Here is a 27,785-nt window from a genome sequence, read left to right as displayed (position 1 = left end):
CGCAGAGGTATCGGTAATTGCTCAGTGCTCACCAAGCTCTTAGCTGTGCAATAGTAACGCGCAAGAGGAGAGCGTAGCTTCGCTCCGAGGTTGAGGTGCCCTGCTTATCAACTCTTCACTTTAACAGTTGCTTGCGATTTCTTTCTGAGCTGGTATCCAAACTACTCCTATCCCGAAGTAATCGGTCACCGTTGACAGTTGGTTAGGCATTTCTTAGCCAGCCTCAAGCGCTCTGATAGAGAGTTTTAAATCGAATTTGTTTCACTAAAGTGCATTTTCCACACATTTTTAAATTTTATTAATACCTACCTTAAAGTATTACCTCGAGCTGTTTATTTGGTCCCATTATATGCTGCTTCATTCGGTGCCTGTGGCAGAAGAAAAAGTTTAGCGCCAAACAGGGCGCCATGAGTAAAGTATTACAATTTTTTTTTATTTTTTTGCATGTTGTTTTATTTGTATTTTTGAAATTTGTTTAGCATACTTTCGCAGGCTCTTAATTTACATAATTATTCCCACTTAAAGGCTGCCGTACTTTGATAGGTTTACCTGTACAAACATAAATGGATAACTCACCAAAAATATTTACATTTTTAAATGAGTGTTGGCCAAACCAACTTCAGAGACCCATAAGTGTGTAGATACATATGTATGTATTAAGGCAGCAGAATCCGTAAAGTAATTGTCTAATCACCGTCGAGGTGAACTCCATGGCTTGTAATGGATGCCATGAAAGAAGTTTTATAGACTTATGAATGAGCTTCTTTCCATTTTTTTCTAATATTATTTTAGCTTTAAGACTAAATACAATAGTTTGTGAAACCGTTAGGTGAATTTGCTATGCTTTGAACAACAGTTGTCTACTTAAAATAAAATTTATAATTAATAGCGAACTCTTTGGGAGATGCAACCGGCCGACGGTTGCTAAGCGTTGATCGACATAATTGGTATTGTGTGCGTGTGTGGAGAGTGCCCGCTCTCTACTTCTGGTGCTTACTTGGCAATGTCATTCTCCGTAGCCTGCGGCTTGAGGGCAAAATGCGGCCACGTCGTAATCTCTTCGTACAGTCGCTGGCCCGGACATTCGGTGTCACGCACTTGTCTATGCGCGAGTAATTTATATTCAGCATCGATATAACCCTTGGCCATGCCGAATTCAATCAGTGATTTGGCCGCTGCAAGCATTTGTGGTGGTGGCAGCTCAGCTATAAACAAAAATCATAGACATTTTTCATTTAGCTTTGCTAACGCGCATAAATCATGTGCGTGCGACCGCTTCGCATACTCACTACGCCAATCGCCAATCATGCAGATGCCAACACTACGGTCATTGTATTTGGGCGCATGCGCGCCAATCACGTTGAAACCACGTCCAACATAAATCATGCCATCGCCTCCAATCGCAAAACTATAGCCAATGTCATTCCAGCCACGCTGCAGCTGATGGTAGTCCTGCATGGAGCGCATCGCCTTGATGCAATCGGCGCGCGTGTAACAGGCGCTAGGCATATACGAATGATGGATGATGACATATGGCGCTGGGCCGTTAAAGTGTTCGACGAGCGTTGACGGACGCGCACCCCAGTTGGCGCGTGATATTATTTGCGTTTGTGTCGCCGGCATCTGCTGCCCGAAACCTGTGAGATGGGAAGAGAAATAAGCGGAAATTGTAATCATAAGTGCGTTTTGACAATTTTGTGCATTTAAATTCGGAAAGGCATGCAATATGTGTGTATATTTTTGGGTAAATTTGATAGCATATTGAGATAATAGGAAATATTGCAGAATTACGAAAATGCATACTCGGGCTGATTGATTTATTGTAGTCGAGGAGTAAGAGAGCATAATTTAAATAAAACTTCATTCAAAAAAAAAAAAAAACAAAAACAAAAGAGAAAAATCATAAAACTGAAACAAACTCATTAAGTACAGTTTTGCGCGAAAAAAGTGAATGACTTAAAATTACACTATTTAGTATTTGGTCCCATTTCCTTCGGTATGCTTCTCCATTGGAAGATTGGAGCCATGTGTAGAAGTTCACGAAAGTGAGGGAAGTTTTCTGAGCCCTATTCACTTGGGAATATCCAGAAACGAATTTTTTACGTTTACACACAGCTCACGACTTTCGGTCTTATACCAAGTATACTCTGGGTAGCCAAAAAACATCCATTTGAAGGCGAGGTTAAGTGAGAAGGCGAAACATTCCCTCCACAGCAGTGTGTGCTGTTTTTGGGACCCGCCACGTTAAAAATACTACCAATGAACAGAAGAAAACAGCCTCAGATGAGAGCCTTTCCTTCTATTAACGACTCCTACAAACGTGTTAAGAATTACAATTTAGTGTCCGAAATTTCCGGTCCCTTAATTGGTAAGCTTGTTGACGTCCTCGTTGGAGTAGAGCCTGACATCAGCGCCATCCAAGTAGAGCGATGGACGGGACAAGGACTGATACGAGTAGGTGTTTGTGGCATTTATTACAGTGGCCATATAAAGCTGTGCAAATTCGGTGTGGGATTCGTGGTGGGAGAGAGACTCCGGCGCCGAGTAATTGCATTCAACCCGGTGGCTGAACGTCTAGCCACAATCCTCATTAAAGCGAAGGACGATGTTACTAAATTTGTCTTCTATGAGTGCTTGGAGCACATCCATGAAAATTGTCTCCGCCACAATATCGAAATTGTGCTTGGCGACTTGGCACAATGGTCCGTAAATTCAGCCACGGTCATGAAACATCCCCAAATGGGTTTGAGGCTGATCGACTTCGGCGAGACTCGAAATATGGTTATCTGTAGTACCAGTACCGGATCGAAAAGCAATCAACCAAATTGATCATGTTGTGACTACTCCATAGCTCTTCCATATTGCTTGGTGCTTTTCGTTTATTGCACAATCTCCTCTTTACAGTAGCCCATAAATTCTAAATCGGCTTAAAGTCGAGACTTTGTGCTGGCTATTGAATGAGTTAAAATCATTCACTTTGGAGCCAGCGAGTCACAATTTGTGCAGTGTGTTTTAAAATATTATAATTCCAGTGATCTTGACTAATAGACCAATATTCTACGTTACGTCGTCAGACTTTTTCCTGTGGTGATTAGTAAAGTTTAAAGTTTATGCGGACAATACCGCTTCCATTCAGACCTTGGAGCAAAACATCACGCATGTCATTTGCCAGTTACCATTCGAAATGCTCGGAGGAGTCATCGAAACTTAAACTTAACGGACGTAGCCGCGGCCAACATTTGAAAGAGATAATTTTCGACAAATTTTTGCATCTATTTTTTGTTCTTTCGAATGATAATAAACATTACCCCCAATAAATCTGAAGTTTCTGTTTTTTCTTCTTTAAAAAAGTAGGAAGTCTCGAAATGTATCACCCTCTAGTATATTTCATATGTGCAAGTATTTGTTCATTGCCAAATGCAGATTGAAACTCTCACGGCCACGGTTTTTGCCTAATATTCGCTCTTCAATTATTTAATTGAAACGCATATATCCATAAAAACAACAACTAAAACAAAAACGTGAAAACAAAACCATTTAATAATGTAATGAAAATGTGTTGCAAATTGATTGTTGTATTGTTTTTCTATAAAATCCGTTTTTTTTTGTATGTCGCAATAAAAATACTTTCTAAAAGCGAAAATACTCAATCTATTTTAATTTAATGATTTTCATTTGTATTAACTCACAAATGTAGCTGCCGAGTTTAACAAGTTTTAATTAAAGTGACAATACGGCTTTGCTCGAATTAACTAAGCCTTACTACAATGTAAATAAATATAGATTACCGTTATGAAATTCATATGAGCGCAAACATGCATATTAAATATCTCTCTGACAGGCGTAAAATTCTCGCCTCTGATGGCACCTACCAGCTGTCACTTGTATATACATACACACATATATACATACATATTGCATTCACAATGAAAATGTGTTGTCATAACACAATGCTCTGCTGTCAAATCTATTATTTAGCATAATGTTTTTTGTCTAATTAGTCATAATTAATTAAATTCAATTAAAAATGGCTCATCGATAAACGTAATGTGCAGTGCTGTGGTCCCTGGCCACCACATACTTATTATTATTGTTATTGTTGCTTTAAAGCGCTGTAAACAGTGTTGTCGGCCTTCATTCTTGAATTGTGCTCACGAAGCATTAGGGAGATGCTGTTGCGGTTTGGAAAGTATGAAATATGAAATAAAACAAAATTTAGTTTACGTTAAGTTAGGTAGTACTGGCCGGCCGTGATGCCATAAGTAGTCCCAATGGTATTTAGTAATGCCAGATGGTAGTTCCGTTTAATTAAAGCTGAAGTATGCGTCATACAGGACGCTTTTTGCGAGCTTTAAACGCAATTTGATATATAATTTCGTTACCTCATCTAGTCCCTTTTAATTGCTAAGCTCTCAGATATCTAAATTGTAGACAATGCTGGACAAATGCATAGGAGGTGTTCCAGCGTCTCTCTCATGCCTACTTCTCTGCACTTTCTGCCTTTATTTTTGTTACTTATGCCCAATCGGTTCGCAATGTGATACCAGTAGGTTGTAAGCAGTCATCAGGCTAACAAAAGTGCTGCGGTCTTTTCGAGGCCGTGTGAGCTAAAGCATGCGGGTCCGAAACCTTTTGTACATGATCTCGACAATCTTGCCTGTCCTTAAGACATTCCATTTCGCCTTATTACGTCTGTCAACCGGAAAGTACATTGTTCCTGAACTAGTTCGGTAGTTAGACGGTTGGCACTACTGGCAATCTCATCAGCCGTTTTGTGATTGAGGATTATTGCCTATATTGCCGCCTGACTATCGAAGTATATAAGGTATTCTTTATGTGTTTCTTGCATTGTTAGTTATTTCAGCCGCTTTCCGGACAAGGCTTGCGCCTCGCAGCAACTGCGGTGCTCGGGAAGCGTAAAGGGTAGCCTGAGATCCAGCTTCTTCTTCTTCTTCTTTAATGGTGTAGACACCGCTTACGGTTATAGTCGAGTTAACAACAGCGCAACAGTCGTTTCTTCTTTTCGTAATTCGAGATTCTAAGCGAATCCCGGTCCTTCTTCACTTGATCTCTCCAACGAAATAAAGGTCTTCCTCTTTCTCTGCTTCCGGCTGGTACTGCGTCGAATACTCTCAGAGCTGGAGTGTTTTCATCCATTCGGACGACATGACCTAGCCAGCGTAGGTCTCTTAATTCGCTAAACCATGTCAATGTCGAGGTATTTCTCATCCATCGACTGCGGTATTCACCATTGCCAATGCACAAAGGAACAAATCTTCCGCAGAACCGTTCTCTCGAAATCTTTTACCGCCGACTAACTACATGCCTCTGTACCATAAAGCAGGACGGTGATGATGAGTGACTTGTAGAGTTTGGTCTTCGTTCATCGAGAGAGGACTTTACTTCTCAATTGCCTACTCAGCCCGAAACCATCTTTTAGTGTAACTTTTTAGATGTAACGTCTCTCCAAAAAAAGCGCCAGGGTATATTTTATATATGTATATATATTATAGATATGGAAAGAGTTTATATTTCCAAAATTTCGCTTACTGAAACAAGTAAAATAGTTCAATGTGACGATGATGGCAACACTGGCAACCAACACTTCCCAAACTGATTAAATTCGATCCATGGTGTCGTAATATATTCAATATTTGTATATAACGCATTACGTGTTTTCGGTTACGCAAAATCCAATTTCATTTGATTTATATCATTATAATTAAATGACGTTACGCCATTGCAAATTCAAATAGCGTGATTAATGTGCTTAAATTGAAATCTATATACACATGTGAATAAAATATAGATAAAAACAAACAAAATTACAGACGAGCAACGACTTCCATATGTAAATTTGTTTCTATGCACAGCACATCATTTAAATCGGCACTTAATCCTATTACTGTGGGCCAGAGTATAACAAAAATTAACAACTCGGCCTGTCTGATTGATTTTGCAAAGCATATAATAGCCATCATTCCGCAAAAGATATCACCTACCAAGTATGACAACCCAAATAAAGTAGATTTTTATGCATTAGAAAAAAAATAATGTTTTAAAAGTTTAAGGTGTCTTATACATATTTTAAGACAGTACAGAGTAATATTTTTGTAGAGAAAATTAGTTAAATATATGTGGGGTTCTCCGGGATCTCCAACGCCGCTAAAGAAATGTCCACCACTGCTGCAGGGATTCCCCTCTGCTCCTTTAATTAAACCTAAGTAAAATCATATTTTTGTTCAGATCAAAAACTGGTAAGAATAGTCAAAAACATTTTCATGATGATCGGATCCTTTATCTCCGAGTAATCACTCAAGTAAATTTGACAAATTTAGGTTTGGAAAAGACGGATTTAAAGTTACACTGATCTCGTTAGTCTAACGGCGTCAAATCGCACAACCGAGGCGGCCAATTGTCTGGGCCATTTCGTGAGATAACACGTTCACCAAACTTAGTTTTCAATAAATCAATTGTGACATTCGCGGTGTGGCTTGTGGCGTCGTTCTGTTAGAACCACATATTGTCCAAGTCCATATTATCCAATTCCGGCCACAAATATTTGGTTATCATTGAGCGGAAGTAATTCCCATTCTAAGTAAGATGTCAATCTTGATTATCTCGGAAGAAGTACGGCCCAATGACGTCGCCGTCTCATAAACCGCACAAAATCGCGATGGTGGCTCATGTACATGTGGATTGCTGCCTGACCAAAAACACATTTTTTGCTTTTTGACGAAGCCATTCAGCTAGTAATGAGCCTCATCGCTGAAGATGATTTTTGGATGAAAATCCGAATCTTTTTCAAGTAGTTGCTCAGCTCTATACACGAACATCGACGATTCTGATAGTCAAACGCCTTCAGTTCTTGCGTTAATTTGATCTTGTGAGAATGCAGATCAAGATCTTTTTGCAAATTTCACCACAACGATGTCGCAGAGATGCCCAACACTGATTTTTAATTTCGGTAGTAAATTTAATAATTTCAACTCGTTGTTGGATGGTATATCATTCCATGATGAAATGTCAAACCTTACTCAAATGCCAAAAGAGTGTCATTTGCTGTCCCTATCGTTCTATTTTTGTAGCGTCTCTATTAAAAACCCCGTTATAAACGAAGTCCTACTGTTTTTTGCCCATAGTAGTATAACACTAATAGTCAATTAATAATGTTATTGGCAAATCATTGAAATCTAATATTTGTTGTTTCTAAATTTTTTAATGAAATCACAAAATAGCAAGGTGTGAGAATAATAACACGTTTTGTGTAAGCTGTGAAAGCAAATTTAGCTTTAGAAATTTCGAGGCTTAATAATATATGCAACTTGATATTTAATAATTTATTCAGTCGATTAAGCGGCTTGTTCGTGACGTTAGTGTCAGCAAACTAGCTGCTTTTATCTGCATAGTTTTTATAATGAACGTCCATGATTTTTGACAATTCGCTTTTTGTATATGTTACTTATTGTTATTACTCTCTCTCTATTTTTGTGGGGGCGCCTGTCTTTTCGGCAGTGTCATTCACTACGCACCTGTTTCATTGTTTATGGACATTATCGCCAATATCGCCAAGCGCCAATTGAAACACATAACCCGTGCGAACTGAACAATATATATTTTGGTAAATTTCTATGAAACTCATTTAATCAAGAGTAAAATTTGGCAGTTGTTGCAAATTTGCTGTTTGCTCTTCACGTTCACACTTTTTATTTGTTTACACTTTCGATTTAATTCATCGCAATTTACACAATTACAATATTTTCGTTTGCTACTTTTTGCTGCGTTCATCAGCGCTATTCAATATTTACACTTCCGTATGCCGCGCCAGTTTTTGAGTTTCTGACGGCAACTCTCGCAAGCACGCGCTGTCACCCAAAGCGGTGGTTTGCGATCTGTGAGTAAGTGTACAAGTGTATGTGGGCATGAATGCAAGAATTAAGAAGTTAATGAAATCTACCGTGAGTCTCAGCATGAATGAACTACACAGTGAGGAGAGAAATAAGAGAAGCGAGCATACAGTGCTGAAATAAAGCTAAGCTGTGGCTGAGAAACTATTTCGTTGGTGGTTTTTTAACCATTTACTTGGAAAAACTCAGTCATTGCTAATACCAATGCGATATATGTATGTCGGCTCACTCAAATCTTTAAACGTCGTTATTTCTAAAGCCACGAAAATAAATCCATAAATACAATTTCGCTTCATTTCACTCTTTTCAAAGTAAAAATAAATGAAAAAGACTTATTAGGAAGCGCTGTTAAATACTAGAAAACCTACAAAATATTGACAGGTCTGTTATCGGTGGATAAGCGAGCTGCACAGTTACATACGTAGAGAGCATAAAATAATAGAGTTGATTGAAATATTGTATTTATTTCTATTATTTATCTGACAGCTAAATTGGTTATTCATAATCTTTGATTTAGTTAAATAAGAATCCGTAATTTGAATTATTTCTTCACACAAAGTTGATCTTAAGACCTATAGACCAGGGTTGATAATTTTGAAAGACAAGACAAAAATCATAACAGGTCAATTGAAAACTTAATTTGTTTTTTTTATTCAAGGTAGTTCTCTTCGAGGGTAATACACTGATTATACCGACTTTGCAACGTCTAGTTTTTGCAGTACGGTTTGTCCTTTGCTTCAAAATAGGCCTCAGTTTCGGCGATCACCTCTATACATAAATATTATTTCAACACTGGCCAGACATCGCTTGGTTATTTGCTCTTCTCATTTGTGCGCGAGTTAAATTAAAATGAAATTAAATAGTTTTTCAAGTGTTTCAACACTACAGAAAGCATGCTCTAAAGAAATTTAATGTAAGAAATTAATTCTATATCTATTATTCTAATATGATTTAGTGGCACAACCAGTGTAAAATTTGTAAAAATCGCTTTTTTCATATTTTGTTAGGTTAAAAGACTAAAACTAACAAACTGAAATTTGAAATCGATAACTCAAATAGTTTTTCAGCTACAATTTTCGGAAATATAGTCGAACAGCACTATCAGCTCCATCAGTTTAGCTTTAAATTCGTTTTTCGCGAAACAACATTTTTCGAATTTGCTTGCGTGATTACTTGGAGTAAACGATCCGATCACGAAAATTTTTCTGTATATTCCACCAGCTCATCAAAAATCCAATTTTAGCAGATCGAAACCGACCAAAATGTTGGCTTAAATTAAAATTTTCTTTAAAAAAGCCACCATGTTTTGAATTCGTTATTTATTTCGACCAAGCCAAGTGTTACTGGAGATCGCAATTTGTCGATTCCAAGACGTTCTCAAGAATTGAAATTGTCTCAAGCCAAAACTTGGCGGATTTTGAAAAAAGCTTGAATCAGCATAAAATTGTTTTCACTCAAGAACTGAAGCCATTAAACGTCGTGAATTTGCTTATTTGTCTTGGAACAACTCGAAAACGAAAACGATTTTTTAAGAAAATCATCTTCTTTTCTCAGCGTGGCGTAGTAATTAAAAAAATTGCCGATTCTGGTGCGTAGAAAAACCACAAAATTGTTTCTGAGCAACCATTACATTTACCTAAATTGACGGTTTGATGTGATTTTTGTTCTGGTGGAATCATCGGTCCGTACTTCTTTCGAATTGAAGCTAGTGACTTCGTTACTGCCAATCGAGAGCGATATACATAGATTGATGATAACGAACTTTTTATGGCCGTAAATGAAAGAATTTGTACTTGACAACATCTTGTTCTAAAGAGATGGGGCTATGTGCCATACAGCTTGTGCAAAAGCTGAATGATTGCGAGAAAAGTTTGTAGATTCGATTATTTCACGCAACTGTGACATTGAATGAATTGAGTTATTTGAAGTCACTGGTCTTTAGCAATAAACAAGGCTTGTTTCAAGCTTTTGAAGTCAATATTAAACGTGATGTTCATGATAACAAAGAAATTCTGAAAGTTTTGGAAAAATATATTTTAAACTCCACTATTGCGACGCTATTTCCGGTGGTCCCTCGGTAAACGATGCGCCCGCGTTGGATACTTCTTACAGGATCATCTTAAGTGAAAAAATACGTGGTTTAGTTTAAACATTATCATAGAACACGAACGAAGGAAAAAAACTGAAAATTGGACTTTTGGCTAACATTGTTACATAAAAATGGAAATTTCGCGACACTTTTTTTCAAATAGTTGTAATCGAAAAAAAACCTTCGTCCAAGTTTTTAAGATTTGTATGTCAAAGACCTGTGTAAACTTTCATGAAGATCGGTTAAGTAGTTCTCAAGAAATGTAGCCAATCAACTTCAAAAACACAGTTTTGTGAAAAACTCCTTTAAAGACGGCGCACTTAGCCTAGCTAACCTCGAGCGCACAAGTTCTCAAGGCTGTATCTCCGAAACTATTATTCGGATCAACTTGAAAGTTTAGAACAATATTCTAGAGGTGTTGTAGAATTTAATAAGACAATAAAAAATTTGATTTTTTTAAAACCCGTAAAGCCATGTAACCCCTTAAAGTTAGAAAACCCATTGATAGAGTACTACAGGCTCTTATTTAGATGTTTATGCCGCCGTGCATGTTATATTTCCCGTCTCCTTATTTCCGTTATTTAATTTTGGTGCTTTTTGCTAATTTTGTAATTTAATTAAATCCAGTGTTTGTTTATTTTGCGTTCGTTTTTTACTTAACTATGTAAAATAGATTTGTTTTGTTGTTGCTACTGCTTAGTACAATCATTAAAATCCCATTTCAACACTAAATATGTTATTTCTCGCATTTGAGTGTGATTTTTGCGATAAAATTGTCAGTTGTTTAGCCATTTGTTTGCTCATCGTTAGGGGAATACCAGCTGAACTTGTTTTTTTCGCTCGTCGTGTTTGTATCGCCTGTTTATTGTTTTCATTCTGCGTTTATTTTCAATTTTTTTTTTAACAACAACAACGAACAATTCACATGGGCAATTATAAAATTGAGTTTGACATTTAATCATTCGGTTGCGCCGTCTCTTCGGCGTTCTGACTATCGACTCATGTTAGTTTAGTTTGTGTGTCAACAAAAGTTATTTGCTGACAATTTGATAGTGTGAATTTAATAAAGAGGTCATTGCAATGTTGAAGGTTTTTTTTCAGTTTTTTTTTGTTTTTGCTATTTTTTCGAAAGTGTAGTTTCCCTATGTAGAACACTTTGGGGTCGCTGAACGTACGAAGTGTGTGTGTGTGTGGAGTGTCGCTAAGCTTCTAATTGCGGTTTAATTTAAGCGTTTTTTTATGCTCACTTTGCAAATGGGTGCTTGGGGAATGAACAGCTGTGCAAATGTGTTTTTTTTTCTGACGGCAGCTCTCACATGACTTGTAGCACGAATAACAGTTAAATTTTTATGTACAAAAGTATGTGCGATTGCATGTATTGTATATATACTTATATGTATTCTGTACCATAGGTTCATGGTCTACTTTTATGCGCTCGACTTCATAGCGCCACACAGCAATAAATGCTGATCGATTTTTCCAGTTCATTGCAGCTAATTTCAGTCGGCACTGATTTCAGAATTGGCTGTCATCACCAGCTGCGCTTGCCGGTTAAAACTTTGTTCAAATCTGTGGGCATATACCCATATTCGCCAACTTTTTAACTACATCATTCAATGTCTTAATGTTCGACGCTTCATCATTTCGACGCCCATTATAATACTTACGTCTCTTCCTCGTGTCAATCATTCGCATCATTAATTCTACCACATACATACAAATGTGTGTATATGCTTCTATAAAGTATGTTGAAATATCAATTTATGGTTCAAAAGTGGTTTGTAAACATTTGTAGAGTGGGACGCGCAATTATTGTTAAACACGTGTTTATAACCTGAACAGGGTGTGATAAGTTTGTAACACCCTGAAGGAAATGTAGAAGATCATATAAAATAAATGTGAAAGTACGTTCGACGCTATTATGTATGGAACTCGATTTCTTTTGCATGGCCACCACAGGCACGCTTGCAGAAGTCCAGACGCTGAACCCAATTTTCGACGGTTTCCAAGCATAAATCGGCCGACGTTGCTGCAATTTCACGTACGAAGCTCATCAGTTGTCGCTGGCTTGTTCGCATAGATCATAGACCTAGCCCCACAGGAACCAGTCTAACGGATTCAATTCGCACGACAGAGACGGCCAATTGATTGGGATATTTCGTGAGGTAACACGTTCACCAAACTTGGTTTTCAATAAATCGATTGTGACATTTACTGTGTGACTTGTGGCGGCTTCCTGTTGGAACTACATATTGTCCAAGTCAATATTATCCAATTTGGGCCAAAACTATTCGGTTATCATTGAGCGGTAGCGTAATTTTCCCACCTAAAAGCTGCTTATTTGTCGATATCGGTCCAATATAGCATACACCAGACATACAAATTGAACATTTGGTTGAGCGTATCTTAACGTCGTGCAATTCTCTTGAGTTGTGGCTATCCATTGTGCTTTTGACCCAACTTATTTCCTACATCAGCTTCCCTTGAGTGAGTTGATTTCTATAGTGCTCCTTTTTGCAGAGTCCTAAATACCTCGAAATTCTGGCTCATCTGTAATTCAATATGGGGGAAGCATGAGACTCATCAGTGGAACTTATAACATCGAAATGGCTAATGGAGTGGGAGCCGGAATCTACCGCTTAGAGCTGGATCTCAGGCTACCCTTCAGGTTTCCGGAATAGTCTAATATCTTCCAGGAGAAAGTCATGGCGGTCAGAAAAGGGGTAGCTAACAATGCAAGAAACGCATAAATAAGAGCAATATAAACGCCGAAAGCCAGGCGGAAATTGAGGCTATAATCTCACGTCGCATTACGCCAGAGAATGCTCTTATAAGCAAAGTGACCGTGGATGTAGCGGCTGACGGAAAGCGAAATAGTACAGGAAATGCGGATATCACTAAATGAAATTGGTGGATCGGAGCGAGATGCAGGGTTTTAAGTACATGCAGGATCGAAGAGACTGCCGGTCGGTCTCTTGACAGCTCAGGCACTGGCGTCAGATGCGAGTCGGATGGGCTTAAGTAATGACGATACACGAAGAAAGTGCATGATAGCCAATTCACATAAAAATTTTGCTTTGCTTTGTGTCAGTCATTTGTATTGACAGAAGAGTTCGAAGTGCAGCCAGGTCCTTCTCCACCTGACTTCTCCAACAGAGTGGAGGTCTTCCTCTTCTTTTGCTTCCCCCAACGGGTACTGTGTCGAACACTCTCAGAGCTAGAGTATTTTAATCCATTCGGAATTCGTTGAACTATCTCAATGTCGTCATTTATGTACATATATCATACAGCTCTTCGTTTCACCGACTGCAGATTTGCAAAGGATCATAAATCCTCTGGAGAACTTTTCTCTTGAAAAGTGTCGACTCATCAGATGTTGTCATTGTCCATGCCTCTGCTTGTTTTGTGCCTACCTAGAGGACACTAGGTCTTAGAGCAGAAATCGTGAGCTGCTTGAGCCATATATAAAAGAATCCTTTCTGGCCATTCCCAAGAGAATGGCGATCAGAGAACTTTCTTCACTTTCGTAAACTTCTACACTTGGCTCCATCACCTCAAATTAAACTCCATCTCCATCTGGCGTTGCTAAGAACCAGTAGGCCTATACATGGCGTAAAATCCGGCCAGTATAACCTAACCTATATATATTGCATTCTAAAAAAAATAACTGTATTATAAAAAGTTACATTATTGAACACCGCTTAACAATATCAAATATACATAAGTTTACTTTTGCTCGTGGAAAGGATAATATTTCAATTGGAATTTTTTACACTTTCATGTTTTGATTGCATTTGATTCGTTGAGGCAATTATTACAGTTGGCTTATTTACACAATTGCCACACGCAATAAACAATGTTTCCACTGCATTTACATTCGCATTGCTGCCAACGCGCTAAAATTGAAATATCATCAATGTGAAAAACACAAAAAATGTTGGACAAAGAGCTTTGGCTTCGGAGCAGTTCTGCGCTGTCGTGGTCTTATTATTATTATTATTTTGTTACATATACAAAACGAGGTGTGAATATATTAAAAAAAATCGTAGATATGCCTTCACAAAAAACAGTCACGCAGGGACATATTAGGAAAAAGTGGGCGAGTCGCGCAAAGTTTGTGAAATTACTGCCTGTCTGCTGGATTGCAAATTATTTATTGGCCAATTAAAAGCGGCGGGCGTATAAAGTTTTTATCACACTTTTCGCGAGTTTTTAACAAAGCGCATAATGGGATTGTAAATCACCTATTGGTTAGGTCGTTCAAATATTGAAAGCAAATTTAATTTTGCTGCGAAAAGTTAAAGTTTCCTCATTAGCTCATATTTAACTACTGGAATTTTTAACCAAATATATTTTTTTATGTTATTATTTTTTTATTTAAAAATGCTATTTTAATTCATTCTACATTTTGTGAAGCAAAAACGATATGATCCATGCAAGGTCGCTAACGAGCCTCGTCAGTTTCAAAAAACAAAAAAAAAAGATTAACTCTTCTTTGTTTGCTACAACCACATTCAATATTCTTCAAAAACGTTATTACATTGGGCCAAAGAAGCACCCGGAAATTGTAATTAAATTTCCTGAGTAAATAATATTTCAACAAAATGTATTTTGCTAAGTTGGCCTGTCTTTAATTACTTTGCCAAATATGAACGCCTTCTGTCGACCAATTTTTTCAAGCAAAATGTGACAATTGTTAGAAAGATGACAAGAGAGCTCGACAACTCTCGTGAGTCCGTTCAAATAATTTTTATTGGAAAAATTGTGTATGAAATGCGTTCTTGCTGATTTTTTTTCGAAGTATACGATTGTGATCGAATTTAAACCGAAAAACGCAATTGAATGTGATTTTTTCTTGGTCTCCAAACTGAAATTGCCACTCCGTAGTACCCCTTTTCAGTCGATTGAAGCTGAAGGCCATCCCAAAAAGTGCTTATGAAAGGTGTTTCGAGAACTGGAGAAATCGTTAGCATAAGTGTATTACAGGGTTTGTCAGGAAATTAATAGGACTGATTCTCTTCCGCGCGCACCGGCTGCATTCGGTAGAGGGCGTTCATAGCTAACGAACGAGCGGCTGGTCAGTTGTCTCCGAGCACCTGGAGAGTTAGGACAAACATTTTCGCACGACGTGTTTCTGTGGGGCCTTTTTGTGTTTCCTTGCCTTGAAAAGGCCGATGAAGAGCAAGCATTTTGAGACGACAGAGGCTATTCGGCTCTCAAGGCTATTCCGGAGAATACCTTCCATGACGCCATCAATAGTTGGAAATCGCGTTGGCAGCGCTGCATCGACGCAGAGGAGCCTATTTTGAGAGAATTGTACCGAATGATTCAATAAATGTTTTTTAATCGACTCAGTTCTATTACTTTCCGGACAAACCCTGTAAATCTGGTGGGAATTACTTTGAAAGCGCCGAAATCAATATTGATGAATAATTAAATATTTTGAATTTTTTACAATTTTCGGGTGCTTTTTTGTTACAATGTAATGAGGTAAAATACGTTGCTATTGCAAAGGTATTGATTTATTCCAGTATATTTTATTGATCCAAGTTGCTTGTTCGATTCGCCATTCTACAAGTTCGAATCGTGGCCAGCTTATGTAAATTTACGAACAATGGGTGATACAAACAAAAGGTCTCAGCAATAACCGAAAAATTTCTACAGCAGTGCTTATCAGTCTCAACGATATCTACAGGAAAACTCCAATACTAATCAGTACTATTAACTCGCTTTTCTCATAAAAGTTGTGGAGAGTTTTGAGCCCTTCTATGAAAAACTCTTTTATTTGACAAGCTGTCTTCAAGGAATTTGCCACGGATTATTATCCGAAGCATCGCTGCAACTCCAAACATATGTACTGTTCCAATCGGGCCATTTTAGCTAATAGCTGCTAATTAAACTGACCGTTCAAAGTCAGAATAGAGATCTGTTTGTTTTTTGTTTGCCTTGACAATTTCCATTTGAAAATTAAATGAATTTGACACAGGGTCGCTTTTGTGGCATATTTAGATAAATTTACTGTTAGCCACCCAATTAGTAAGCCAAACAAATCGATTAAATTAATTATAAATAAACAAGTTCGGCTGTGAAATTTAAATGTAATCGTCATGGTGAGAACACGCGCTCGACGTGACTGAAATTGTAATTAAAAACTTTTTCGGAAATGTCATAGTAGTGTAGTGACACACTTCTTTATATATATGTACATATGTATATGTTGCCACCCCGCAGTGTATGTCGGTATATATTAACCAATTGTGCCAATTCTGATTGTATTATCGCGCGAATAGTAATGCAGATATATATATATATATATATGTGTAATGGTTGTTTTTTTAGACATATAGTTTTCAAGAGGAAACAAAATGCATATAATTTATGTTATGGCCAAGAATTTAGCTTTATTATTTACAAAGATAATGGTTGCCATTATGTTTTAAAAATGATGTTGGTCGAAGCACCGCCGCGGCTAGTTCGAATAAATTCCAGCAGAGAGGTCCAATTTTCAACAAATTTTTTAAGCAATTTAAGTCATATGTCAGCAACAACACGACGAATATTCTCTTGACTTTGACTCTTTGTCAATTGTCCCACAAAAGTAATTGTCTAGCGATGTTAAATCGCACGATATTCGAGGCCACGCCACAGGTTACCATCGCGAGGCAATGCGCTCACCAAAAGCTTTCTTCAATAAATTGACAAGGAGATCCTTTGCTGTATGGCATATAGCGTCGTATTGTTGGAATTAATGTCGGTCCACAACAACGTACTCCAATTTAAGCACGAAGAGATCATTAATCATGGTTAGAAAGCGCTGTTCATCGATTGTAACATTATCATCACCTGCTCTGCCCATAGAACACACCAAAGAGTGACTTTGGGGTGATGAGTAACAGCGTGACAACGATGGAATGTGGATTATAATCACTCCAAATGCAATAAGCAATATCCACTCAAGCAAAAGTGAGCTTCATCGTTGTAAAAAATGGCTCGGTGACCATCTCGTTTAGGGCCCATTCACCGAACGTGCGACGCGCTTGATGATCGCTCAATGTTTCAATTATTGCACGAGTTAAATTTTATCAGCTCGTAAATCAAGATATTTCTCCAAAATTTTCCATTAAGTGGGTAACCACATATCCAATTATTGTGCGCGACGACGGTTGGACTCATTCAGGTCTACTTCGATACTCTGCTCCACGCGTTAACCAGTAGAGTAAACATGGTGTGGAACCGATCCATGATTGCTCGAATTACCGACCCTGTTAGAGGCCTATATCGACCGAATATTGGATGCCTCACGCAAGCCGAACCATTAGTTCGGTAATAAATTTGCAAGATTTACAAACGTTGTTTCATAGTAAGTCTGTTCATAACCAAACTGAGTATAAATCAAGGAACAGCTGTCAATACCTTTAGAATATTGTCCCAATTTTTCAAGTTAATCCGAGTAATAATTTCGGAGATACAGCCTTGAGAACCTGTGCGCTCGAGGCTAGCTGGGCTAAGTGCGCCGTCTTTAACCGCGTTTTTCTCGAAACTGTGTTTTTGAAGTCGGTTGACAAGATTTCTCGAGAACTACTCAACCCATTTTCATAAAATTTTACACGGGTCTGTGAGATACAATTCTTAAAGACTTGGACGAAGGATTTTTTTTCTCGATTACAACTATTTGAAAAATAAATGTTGGGAAATTTTAATTTTTTTCGTAAAAATATCTGCCAAATATCGAATTTTATTTTATTTTCCTTCTTCTAAGAGTTAAGGTTTTCATTAAAACACGTTTTTTCACTTTAGATGATCCGGTAAGGAGTTATCCTGCCAACGCAGGCGCATCTTTTTTCCGACGAGTCACCGGAAATGGCGTCGCAATGGCAGAGTTTAAATATAATTTCCAAAAATTTCAGAATTTCTTTGTGAATAGTGTATGTATGTAATATGTATTGTAACAATAAAAAATTCTAATAAAATATTTCCTATTTTATATCAAAAAAAATTTTAGAAAAATATTGTTTTTTACCCGGGAAAACCCATGCAACCGCCTAAGTGAAGCTGGTTTCCAGCTTAAATTCGTTTCGTTATTTTTTCTATCTGTCTACTTTTTTCTCTTGCAATCTCTCTCATCTTTCGAAGTTCCAAATTCTATGTTCGCGAGAAGTAAATTTTATTTATTTTTTTCTTAATTTTTGATTTATTTATTTATTTTTTTATCTATTTTTATTTTTTTTTTATTATTATTTTTTTTTATTATTATTTTTTTTTATTATTTTTTTTTTTATTTTTATTTTTTTTTCTATTTTTATTTTTTTTTCTATTTTTATTTTTTTTTTTATTTATTTTTATTTATTTTTTTATATTTATTTTTTATTTATTTATTTAAATTTTTTAAAATTTATTTTTGTTGTTTAAAATTTTTTTGTTTAAACTATCAGCCATAAGAGTAGTAATATCTCTTCTTCTTCTTCTTTACTGGCGTAGACACCGCTTACGCGATTATAGCCGAGTCAACAACAGCGCGCCAATCGTTTCTTCTCTTCGCTACGTGGCGCCAATTGGATATTCCAAGCGAGGCCAGGTCCTTCTCCACTTGGTCCTTCCACCGGAGTGGAGGTCTTCCTCTTCCTCTGCTTCCCGCGGCGGGTACTGCGTCGAATACTTTCAGAGCTGGAGTGTTTTCATCCATCCGGACAACATGACCTAGCCAGCGTAGCCGCTGTCTTTTAATTCGCTGAACTATGTCGATGTCGTCGTATATCTCGTACAGCTCATCGTTCCATCGGATGCGGTATTCGCCGTGGCCAACGCGCAAAGGACCATAAATCTTCCGCAGAACTTTTCTCTCGAAAACTCGCAACGTCGACTCATCGGTTGTTGTCATCGTCCAAGCCTCTGCACCATATAGCAGGACGGGAATTATGAGCGACTTATAGAGTTTGGTTTTTGTTCGTCGAGAGAGGACTTTACTTTTCAATTGCCTACTCAGTCCGAAGTAGCACCTGTTGGCAAGAGTAATCCTGCGTTGGATTTCTAGGCTGACATTGTTGGTGGTGTTAATGTTGGTGGTAGTAATATCTCACTAATTACAATTTCGCTATTTACCAAATCCACGGCAACGGGTTTTTTTTTGTATACGTTTGCCAATTAATATACACGATTATGCCGCCCTTATGCAGCTGCACGCACACATGCATAGTTTATAATAATGTGTTAATTACGGCTGTGCCAAACGTGCGAGGAACGCGCGGTTTAACTCTTGCGAACACCACATAACCATAGTTTGTTCGTATGTACTATTTAATTGCATTCCAGTGGCAATACATTTTGGCATGCATGAATACACAATCAAATCGCGTCGCGTTACTCATACGCCCCAGCGTATATATTTGAGCGCGTAGGAATTCCTAGCAACCATCTTAAACACAGAGTACCGTTGAAGCCTTGATTGACGAAGAGTAAACGCACGGACGTGACCATAATCCACGAGAGCTGTCAGCCGGCATACACCGTTATAAATCGCGTATTGAATGTAAATTCTATTGTATTCATGTATAAACGTGTTTAGTAGTGTTTGTTACTGTGTAAGCAGCTAAGTGGGCGTAAGCGCCCGCATAATCAACACACATTTCCGTGTATGTGTGGGTGTGTTTGAGTGCGTTGAATAATTCATACAACAGTTTTATGCAAATTAATAGCGAAAACGCTTTCATTTTCGTATCATTTTATTATTTACACAAAAATGCAAATAATTAATTCCAATTAATTAGTATTTAAATGCTGGTAAATAACTGTACATATATGTATATGTATATGAGCATGCACACTCGTCTAGCAGCCAGTGTGATTGTGGTTTATTGGAGCGGCAAATTAAACGAAAAATTCATCAAATAAAATTGCTATATGCCGTTAGGTTATTGGTACAAACACTCAAAGCTAGTACGACAGGTAGTGTTGTTGTTGCTGTTGTTTGCCAAATTATGATTTTTGCCCTCAGCCATTTAGTAATTCTCTAATAGATCGCCTAAAACGTTTTGTACCAGCATGAATGTTTACCGTTATAATTGCTTGTTTGCGTAGTTGTGCGTAAATATATATCAGCCTTATGTACGAGTATATAGACAGACATTATACAATCTGAATGCGTGCAAATTTCACAGCTGAGCGTGGGTTGCGTTGGTTAAGCAATGTCGGCGCTGTGACTATAAAATCCGTTATCTGCTAACGTCGTATCTTTTCTATAATGCGTGGTTATCTGTCAATCAGCACAACTTGTTTTTAGAGAAGTAATCAGCGTGAGTGCCGTGTTGAACGGCAAATCGCAAAACTAAATGAAATTTTGTGAAAATATTTGTCTTGGCTTATTTAATTTGAGGCTTGCACTTAATTATACCGCTAACTTATATCAGCACTTACACCAAATATACATTATCCTTTATTTCGTTTCAGACTTTCTCAAATACGAGGACAAAACACAGTTGACGCGCTGCTGAACGTTTCTTTTGGTTTTATAGCAGGTAAGTCAAGTTTACTTGTGGCGTAGTTTCAATATGATGGGCTGTGGAGTGACATCTACGCTTCGTGAGCTGCAAGCTCATTAAACCAAATTGAAAGATAATTTGCGTGCTTAGTTAAAGTAGTGGGGAAATTGTTATAACAACGCCTCATTAGCCTTGAACGAGTTTATTGGCAACAGTTACAAGAATGTGAATTGAGTCTACAGTTGTGATCGAATTCTGAGTTAAACTTCTTACTCTTTGCTTTTGTTAGAGCACAGTTTAAAATTTTTCTTATCTCAAATTAATGCAAAATTGTGTAGAGAGTGTTTGCTTCGTGCCATTTTATCAATTTAAGTGCTAACTAAATAACCACTTTAGTTAGACTACTCAGTATCACCACTTCTGCCCACTCGAAACAACAGACAAGATGCATTTCATCTGCAAAAACAAATTTTACCTTAATTTTGTACTTAACAAAAACGAAACAGAAACAAAAACAAAACGTTAACGTTATAAGGACTTGACTTTGAACGGTCCGTTTGTGTGGCAGCTATATGCCACAGTGGGCCAATCCGAACAATATTTTTGGATATTGCAGTGTTCCTTGAATAATAGAAAGATCAAACTTATGTGAAGATATTTTGTCAAATAAGCAAGAAAAGAAGAGTGTAACATTTTATACGCTTCTTTTCCTTAATAGACGTTGACACCGCCTCCGCGGTTAAAACCGAGTTTACAACAGTGCGCCAGTCGTTCTTCCTTCTCGCTGTTTGTCACCAATTCGAGATTCCAGGCGAAGCCAGGTCTTTCTCCACCTGGTCTTTCCAATGGAGTGGAGGTCTTTCTCTTCCTCTGCTTCCCCCGGCGGGTTCTGCGTCGAAAACTCGCAGAGCTGAAGTGTTTGCATCCATTCGGACGACAAGATCTAGCCAGTGTGGTCTGTCTCTTAATTCGCTAAATTATGCCAACATTGTCGTATAACTCATACAGCTCATCGTTCCATCGAATGCAATATTCGCCGTTCCCAATGCGCAAAGGACCACAAATCATTCGCAGATGCTTTCTCTCGAAAACTCGCAACGTCGAGTCATCAGTTGCTGTCTTCGTTCATGCCTTTGCACCATATAGCAGGACGGGGATGATGAGTGACTTGTAGAGTTTGATTTTTATTCGTCGAGGACTTTTCTCTTCAATTGCCTACTCAGTCCGAAGTAGCACCTGTTGGCAAGAATTATTCTGCGTTGAATTTCGAGGGTGACATTGTTGTCGGTGTTAATGCTGGTTCTAAGACAGACGAAATTACCTACGACTTTGAAGTTAGGACTGACTAAAATGACGTGGGAGCCAACTCGCGAGTGCGACTACTGTTTATTTGATGACAGGAAATATTTCGTCTTACCCTCGTTGACTACCAGGCTTATTTGCTTCGCTTCCTTATCCAGTCTGGAGAAAGCGAACTAACGGCGGGTTGTTGGAGGCCAATAATACCAATATCGTCGTCGTTCGCCAGCAGCTGTATACTCTTGTAGAAAGTACCCTATTAATAGATTGAAGAAGTCGCACGATAGGGCGTATCCTTGTCCGAAACTTCGCTTGGTATCGAACGGCTCGGAAAGGTCCTTCTCGATCCTGACAGAGCTTTTGGTATTGCTCCACGTCAGTTTACACAGCCGTGCAGAGAAGCTGATGTATGCTCCTTATTAGTTCTTCGCCGCCGTGTTTGAATAGCTCGGCAGGGAATCCCAGGCAGGTAATTGCTATTCAAACTTCTTCATGGTCGGGCAATGGAACGTCTGATCCATCGTCATCGATTGTGGAATCGGGTTTGCCTTCTCCTAGCGTTATGCTCTCACTGCCATTCAGCAGGCTGGAGAAATATTCCCTTCATAATTTTAGCATGCTCTGGGCATCAGACACTTCATTACCTCTGGGTATTTAAGTAAAATGACAGCTAGCACAGGGTTGCAATTGTTATTACGTGTCATTGCACGAAAATGAACATGGGTTTTGGTCTGACATATTTTATAGCCATTGCAAATTACTTTCTGCGTGCGTTTGTTGTTGTGCCGTTGCACCAAAAGGAAAATTCTGCAATTCGTGCACCGTGAAAGGGGTTTGCAAGAGCAAGAGAATCCCCGTATACTCGTAGATTTATACACAAAACATTTCTGCTTGTCAAACACTGAAAAATTCAACATTTTTTTTAAATATAAGTAAATACCGATTCCCTTCTTTTGCATTATTCCACCTACTTTAGGCGTTTTTACTTCTGCACTTATATGCATTTATTTTACATTTGAATAATTAAATTATTTACATATTTTTATTGAATATTATAGTCTATTTATAGAAAGTTCTTTTTGTCGCTTTATAAATATTATGTTGTTTTTTAATTCATTAAAAGCATATCAGAAATCAATGTTAACATCTGAATATTAAGTATTTACAATGAAATCAAATAATTTGGAATTCATTAATGATAATTGTAACGGGTGATCCAAGTAGAGGTGCTTTTTTCAAATAAACTTTTTTTGACAGATCACGCGTGAGTTGTTTCATATTACTATTCGCAATACTATCAGCAATCTTCAGACTCTTGAAATGGCGACTTTATCTCGTCATGATAACCGACTGAAATTGAAGCTCGTGATCTCGGCGACATTTGGTTTCAACAAGGCGGCGCCACTTCCTACACATCGCATCAATCAATAGATTTATTCAGAGAACACTTCAATTCAATTCAATTGGCCACCAAGATCGTATCACACCGTTAGACTTTTTCCTGTGGGGATATGTAATGCCTAATGTCTTGGCGGACAATCCCACTTCGATTCTGACCTTGGAGCGAAAAATCACGCGTAGCATTCCCCATTTACCAGTCGAAATGCTGGATAAAGTCAACGAAAATTGAACTCAATGGATGGATCATCTGAGATGTAGCCGCGGCCGTCATTTGAAAGAGATAATCTTAAAAAAATAAATGCCAAAAAATGTTCTTTCGAATGATAGTAAACATTCTCCATTAAATTTCAAGTTTCTGTGTTTTTTTCTTTAAAAAAGTAGGAAATCTCGAAATGGATTACCCTTTATAAAGCTGCGATAGATGCTTGCATGCAATTAAATAGCAAACATCGATGACTTTTTCATTACAATGTCTACAAGCCTTAATTCACTTTGGTTTAACAGTGCGTGACAATTTCAATGAACAATTATGCAGAATTTCATAAATTTTGAATTTTAATTGCGATTACCATTTTGAGCTTATTTTGAATGGACATAATTTGTAAATAATCCAAAAGGTATTATAAAGGTTGGATAATCGAAAAAATATATAGTGAAAAGTATATTCATATTAAGTACTTTTATGAGAAGAAATAATAAATAAAGAAAAAAAAATAAAATATATATTTACTAGATGAGCTTCAGGCGTGTGTCCCTTAACTTATAATTTTCCTGAAAATAGCACTTGATCCGAGTGAAGATCTAGTAGATCTACTAAAGTTGTTAAAAGTCTTTAGTCTTGATTTTCAGAAATATTTTCGTTTAATTTTACCGTCATGCTGCGCCCTTGGCGGCTTCACGCTCTGACCACTGTCATTGTTGGTCAATGGAAAATGCTTGTAAATCGATTAATGCAATTAGTAAAAGGAATAAGTGCATAAAAACAATAAAATAAATACAGTGAACTTGTTAAATTGCGAATATTACAGAAATAATTAATTAAGCTTCACTCAAAGTGCACAGTGTACATACATACATACATTCGTACATACATATGTATATGCGTATGCATATATTAAATCCAGAAAAAAAGTATTTATTGTTGAAAGCGCAGCAATGTTGGTTCAGGCTGTGAACCATCGTGTCTGTGGGTCGTTTGTTTAACAACGGGCAACAAGTGGAAAATTAAATTTAAATTTGTTAATTAAGTAAAGGACCACACATCGCGGCAAACGTGGGCGTATATTTATTTTATTTATCAGTTAAAAAAATTGTTAGTACATGTGGCGCCTACTGATAGATTATTCATTAATAATTTCGATTAATTAGCAATTTTAAAATAATTTTCGGTATGCATAATTTCCTAAAATCATTAATTTTCATTTCTATTTACATTTGCAATCAAGTCACGCAGAAGAGCAAAACATCATTTAACTACTTTATTATTCCCGTGCAATATGCTGCAATGGTATACAAATACAACAAAAACAAGAAAAAGCGTTAACCTCAGACTTGTGCAGAACAGCTATATTACAAATACGAAAGGCTCCAAGCAATAACTTGATTTTGATCGTTCAGTTTGTACAAGCAATTTTTTTTTTTGAAAAATAACGTCCCTTTAACGTCTGTGAAACAATGATTTCCGACTATCAAGCTGTCATGAAACGTATTATTACTAGCGATGAGTCTTGAATATATACTTATGACCCGGAAACAGACGCTCAATTGGCCGCATATCGTGGCAAATGACAGCCGAAGCGAAAAAATCAAATCAAAGCAGCTCAAAAATCAAGGTTATGTTGACAGTGTTCTTCGACTATTGAGGTGTGGTACACACCGAATAAATTCCAACCGGCCGAACTGTCAACAAGGACTACCATTTGAGTGTTATGCGTCATTTGCGCGAAGCTATTCGTAAAAAGAGGCTGGAATTATGGGCCGATAAACTCTTGGTTTTTGTATCACGATAATGCCCCGTCGTACACTGCATCGATTCTTCCTGAGTTTTTCGCCCAATTTTCAATCAATATTGTGTCGCAACCACCGCATTCGCCTGATTTAGCTCCGTGTGACTTCTGGCTTTTCAGCAAACTCAAACGACCGCTTCGGGGAAACCATTTTGAGTCATTTGAAGACATTGAACGTGAAGTGCAACGCGCGCTGAAGGTTTTTTCCGGAAATTGATTTTAACAACTGTTTCGAGGATTGTAAAAAACGTTAGCACAAGTGCATTGTGGCCAAGGGGGATTGCTTTGAGCGGGACGACATAGATTTTGAAGAATAAATTAATAATTTTAAAATTATGAACAAAGTCTTACTATTTTTTTGCTTATAGCAGTATGTTACGTTGTAAGAGTATTAGCATTGCGATTTCTTCGAATCTGAAATTCCGTGAATCTTTTAATAACTTTGAATGAGATATTTATGTGAACGAATACCTTTACAATTTCTATGTAACTTTTTACACGTTCAGCATTACTAATAATTACAGATGTAACAGCTCAATTGTAAAGTCCCCAGTCTATCATAGTAAAACACATTTTTTTTGGCAACATTAGTTTTAGCAACCTCTTTTGGGTTTCCACTGCGTTCACCATAGTCGTTGCTCTTTTGACTACGCCTAGACTTAGCTTACCAATCCTTAATGGTTTATTTTCATGGTGCAGGTCCGGAAACTCATCATTAAGTCAAGCCATTTTTTGCACAGTAACAAAAGTTGCTTCACTCAAGATGTTCTAATTCACCAACTAATGATCTGACAGCTGTCATATTGATACCTACGTTCCTTGAAATAGTAGTGTCATCTGTGTGACATAGACTTGTTATGTGTATATATTTATGTACAAATTTTTCAGTAAGTTGAATTTATCAATCAAGTTTTCTATAATTTTTTTTTTCAATGTTTTTGAGCTTTAAACGGGAATTTTTGCCATGAACTCCTGAATGGCCTGAGCATTGCTGACCTAGACTCTTTTTGAAAATGTTATTTGAAATCCATCGGGAGGAGTCCGTTATGTATGTATGTAAGACAGACAGTTAGAAATATTACCGACCGAGTATTCTCAGCATCAATATGCCAACGCATTATTTCAGTGTGCGAAGCGTTTACAATATGCCTAACCAACACAATCGGTTATTATAAATGTCAAAGTTTTTCAATATTTACATGCCGACTTTAAAAATGGCGCACCCTGTACTCGAATTTGCAAATACTAGTCGAATAGAGATAGGAGCTTCTATCAATTTGTGGCACTTTTAGTGTTTATTTTGATTTGTGCAAACGTATGTGTGTGTGTTGCGACTTATTTCACCTCTGCTGATAAGCAAGTTCGCGCGTAAAAACGCACGCAAATTATCAATAATAAAATAGTTTATCGCCGATTAAAAATAATACCCAACACAGTTTGCCATTTCAAGGCGGAACAAAAAGACCGCTTTTGTACTATATATATAATATGATGAGCTCATGCAATGTGTATACATTAGTGCAGTAATTGCTAAGATCGCTTAGATTATTCCTGGCGAACCGAAAGTTTAATTTTTACCTGATTCTTGGCTAATACTTGTAATATGGGATGTTATTTCTAATCCAGGTACAATCAAAATATAAACTTCTGGGTGCTCAAAAAAAGAAAAATTGTTGATAAATTTAAGGTCTTCATCAGCTGCAGGGTCAAGGAAAATTATAGAATACATTCAGTCAAAGATATGTGTAAATATGATGTAGGTACTTCATCCTCTTGAGCTTAACAACTAAATTAGAATAAATATCGCTAAACAATTTTGAACTGTGCGATAATTTTGTGTTTGCTGGGCAATAAAGAAGCTTTGTTCGCATGTGTGCTTTCATTATATAAATAGGCTTACGCGTGTGACATTTTGTAATGATAACTTACCCCACATTGATAAGAGGAATAAACCAAATGCCGTCATAGTTATTTGATGTGACTAATACACTTTAATTATTGCACTTTTCAAGGACTTGAAAATCTGGAATTTATTTCAATTGCTATTTCAAAGACTTGAAACTCAGGAATTTATTTCAATTGCTATTTCAAGGACTTGACGTTATTTCAAATGTTATTCAAAGCCCTTGACTACAGTTTTCAAATTTTTCACAGATTTCTTGCGTTTTGCCACCGGCTTTTACCGGAACTTTTTAATTTAATCACCGTAGCTGTAAACGAAATCAAAGTAAATAGATTTTTTCTCGGCCAGTAGTAAATTAAGTTTGGTTACGGTTTTACACGATTGTTGCTAACTTTTCAACAGCAATCCAACTTGTATTTGCTCTTCTGATTTTCTGCTATTTATTTTGTGATTTTTTCCTGCTAGTCGGCGTGTCTCTGAATTGATTACCAACCCACACTGGCTTTTCGACCGTCCGCTTGCTACGATTGCCTAGCACCTTTTTTCCGTATGGACGACCGTTTCCGTTCCGTTTTACGCGTCCGTTCGCTTGTTCGTCCCGAGCACCTTTGCAATGTGCGCCTAACTGTGTAATCGCTATCAGCCAACTAATACGCTCACGTCGTCCCACACTCGCCGTACACACTTGGGTTGTTGAGTGCTTGC

General features: G+C 37.4%; 2 protein-coding genes across 6 annotated transcripts in view; one reads left to right on the top strand and one right to left on the bottom strand.

Moving 5' to 3' along the window:
• LOC105231666 (trichoplein keratin filament-binding protein) overlaps positions 1 to 27,785 on the top strand; it is a 122,559-nt gene that overhangs the window by 51,874 nt on the left and 42,900 nt on the right. For both annotated transcript variants that reach the window (XM_019992215.3, XM_049448585.1), the window contains exon 2: positions 20,440 to 20,507. The gene's annotated coding sequence lies outside the window, so the exon portion shown is untranslated. The remainder of the gene's footprint in view (positions 1 to 20,439; positions 20,508 to 27,785) is intronic.
• Positions 426 to 27,785, bottom strand: LOC105231664 (peptidoglycan-recognition protein LB). Of its 4 annotated transcripts, XM_049448590.1 has the most exons (4): positions 27,269 to 27,785; positions 27,107 to 27,228; positions 1,290 to 1,637; positions 426 to 1,205 (listed from the first exon to the last, which is right to left on the bottom strand). In XM_049448590.1, exons 2-4 carry the CDS (start codon positions 27,141 to 27,143, stop codon positions 994 to 996), a joined length of 597 nt encoding a protein of 198 aa, XP_049304547.1. In that variant the 5' UTR covers positions 27,144 to 27,228; positions 27,269 to 27,785; the 3' UTR covers positions 426 to 993. The 4 variants fall into 4 exon arrangements, with proteins under 4 accessions (XP_049304547.1, XP_019847777.1, XP_049304548.1 ...); XM_019992218.3 differs by having other exon boundaries at positions 27,107 to 27,785; XM_049448591.1 differs by lacking the exons at positions 27,107 to 27,228; positions 27,269 to 27,785 and adding an exon at positions 20,407 to 20,434.

Source organism: Bactrocera dorsalis, chromosome 2 (assembly GCF_023373825.1).
Source record: "Bactrocera dorsalis isolate Fly_Bdor chromosome 2, ASM2337382v1, whole genome shotgun sequence".
Lineage (NCBI taxonomy): Eukaryota > Metazoa > Arthropoda > Insecta > Diptera > Tephritidae > Bactrocera > Bactrocera dorsalis.
The sequence above is the reverse complement of the archived record's forward strand: the minus strand, read 5'-3'. Positions and strand labels throughout refer to the sequence as shown.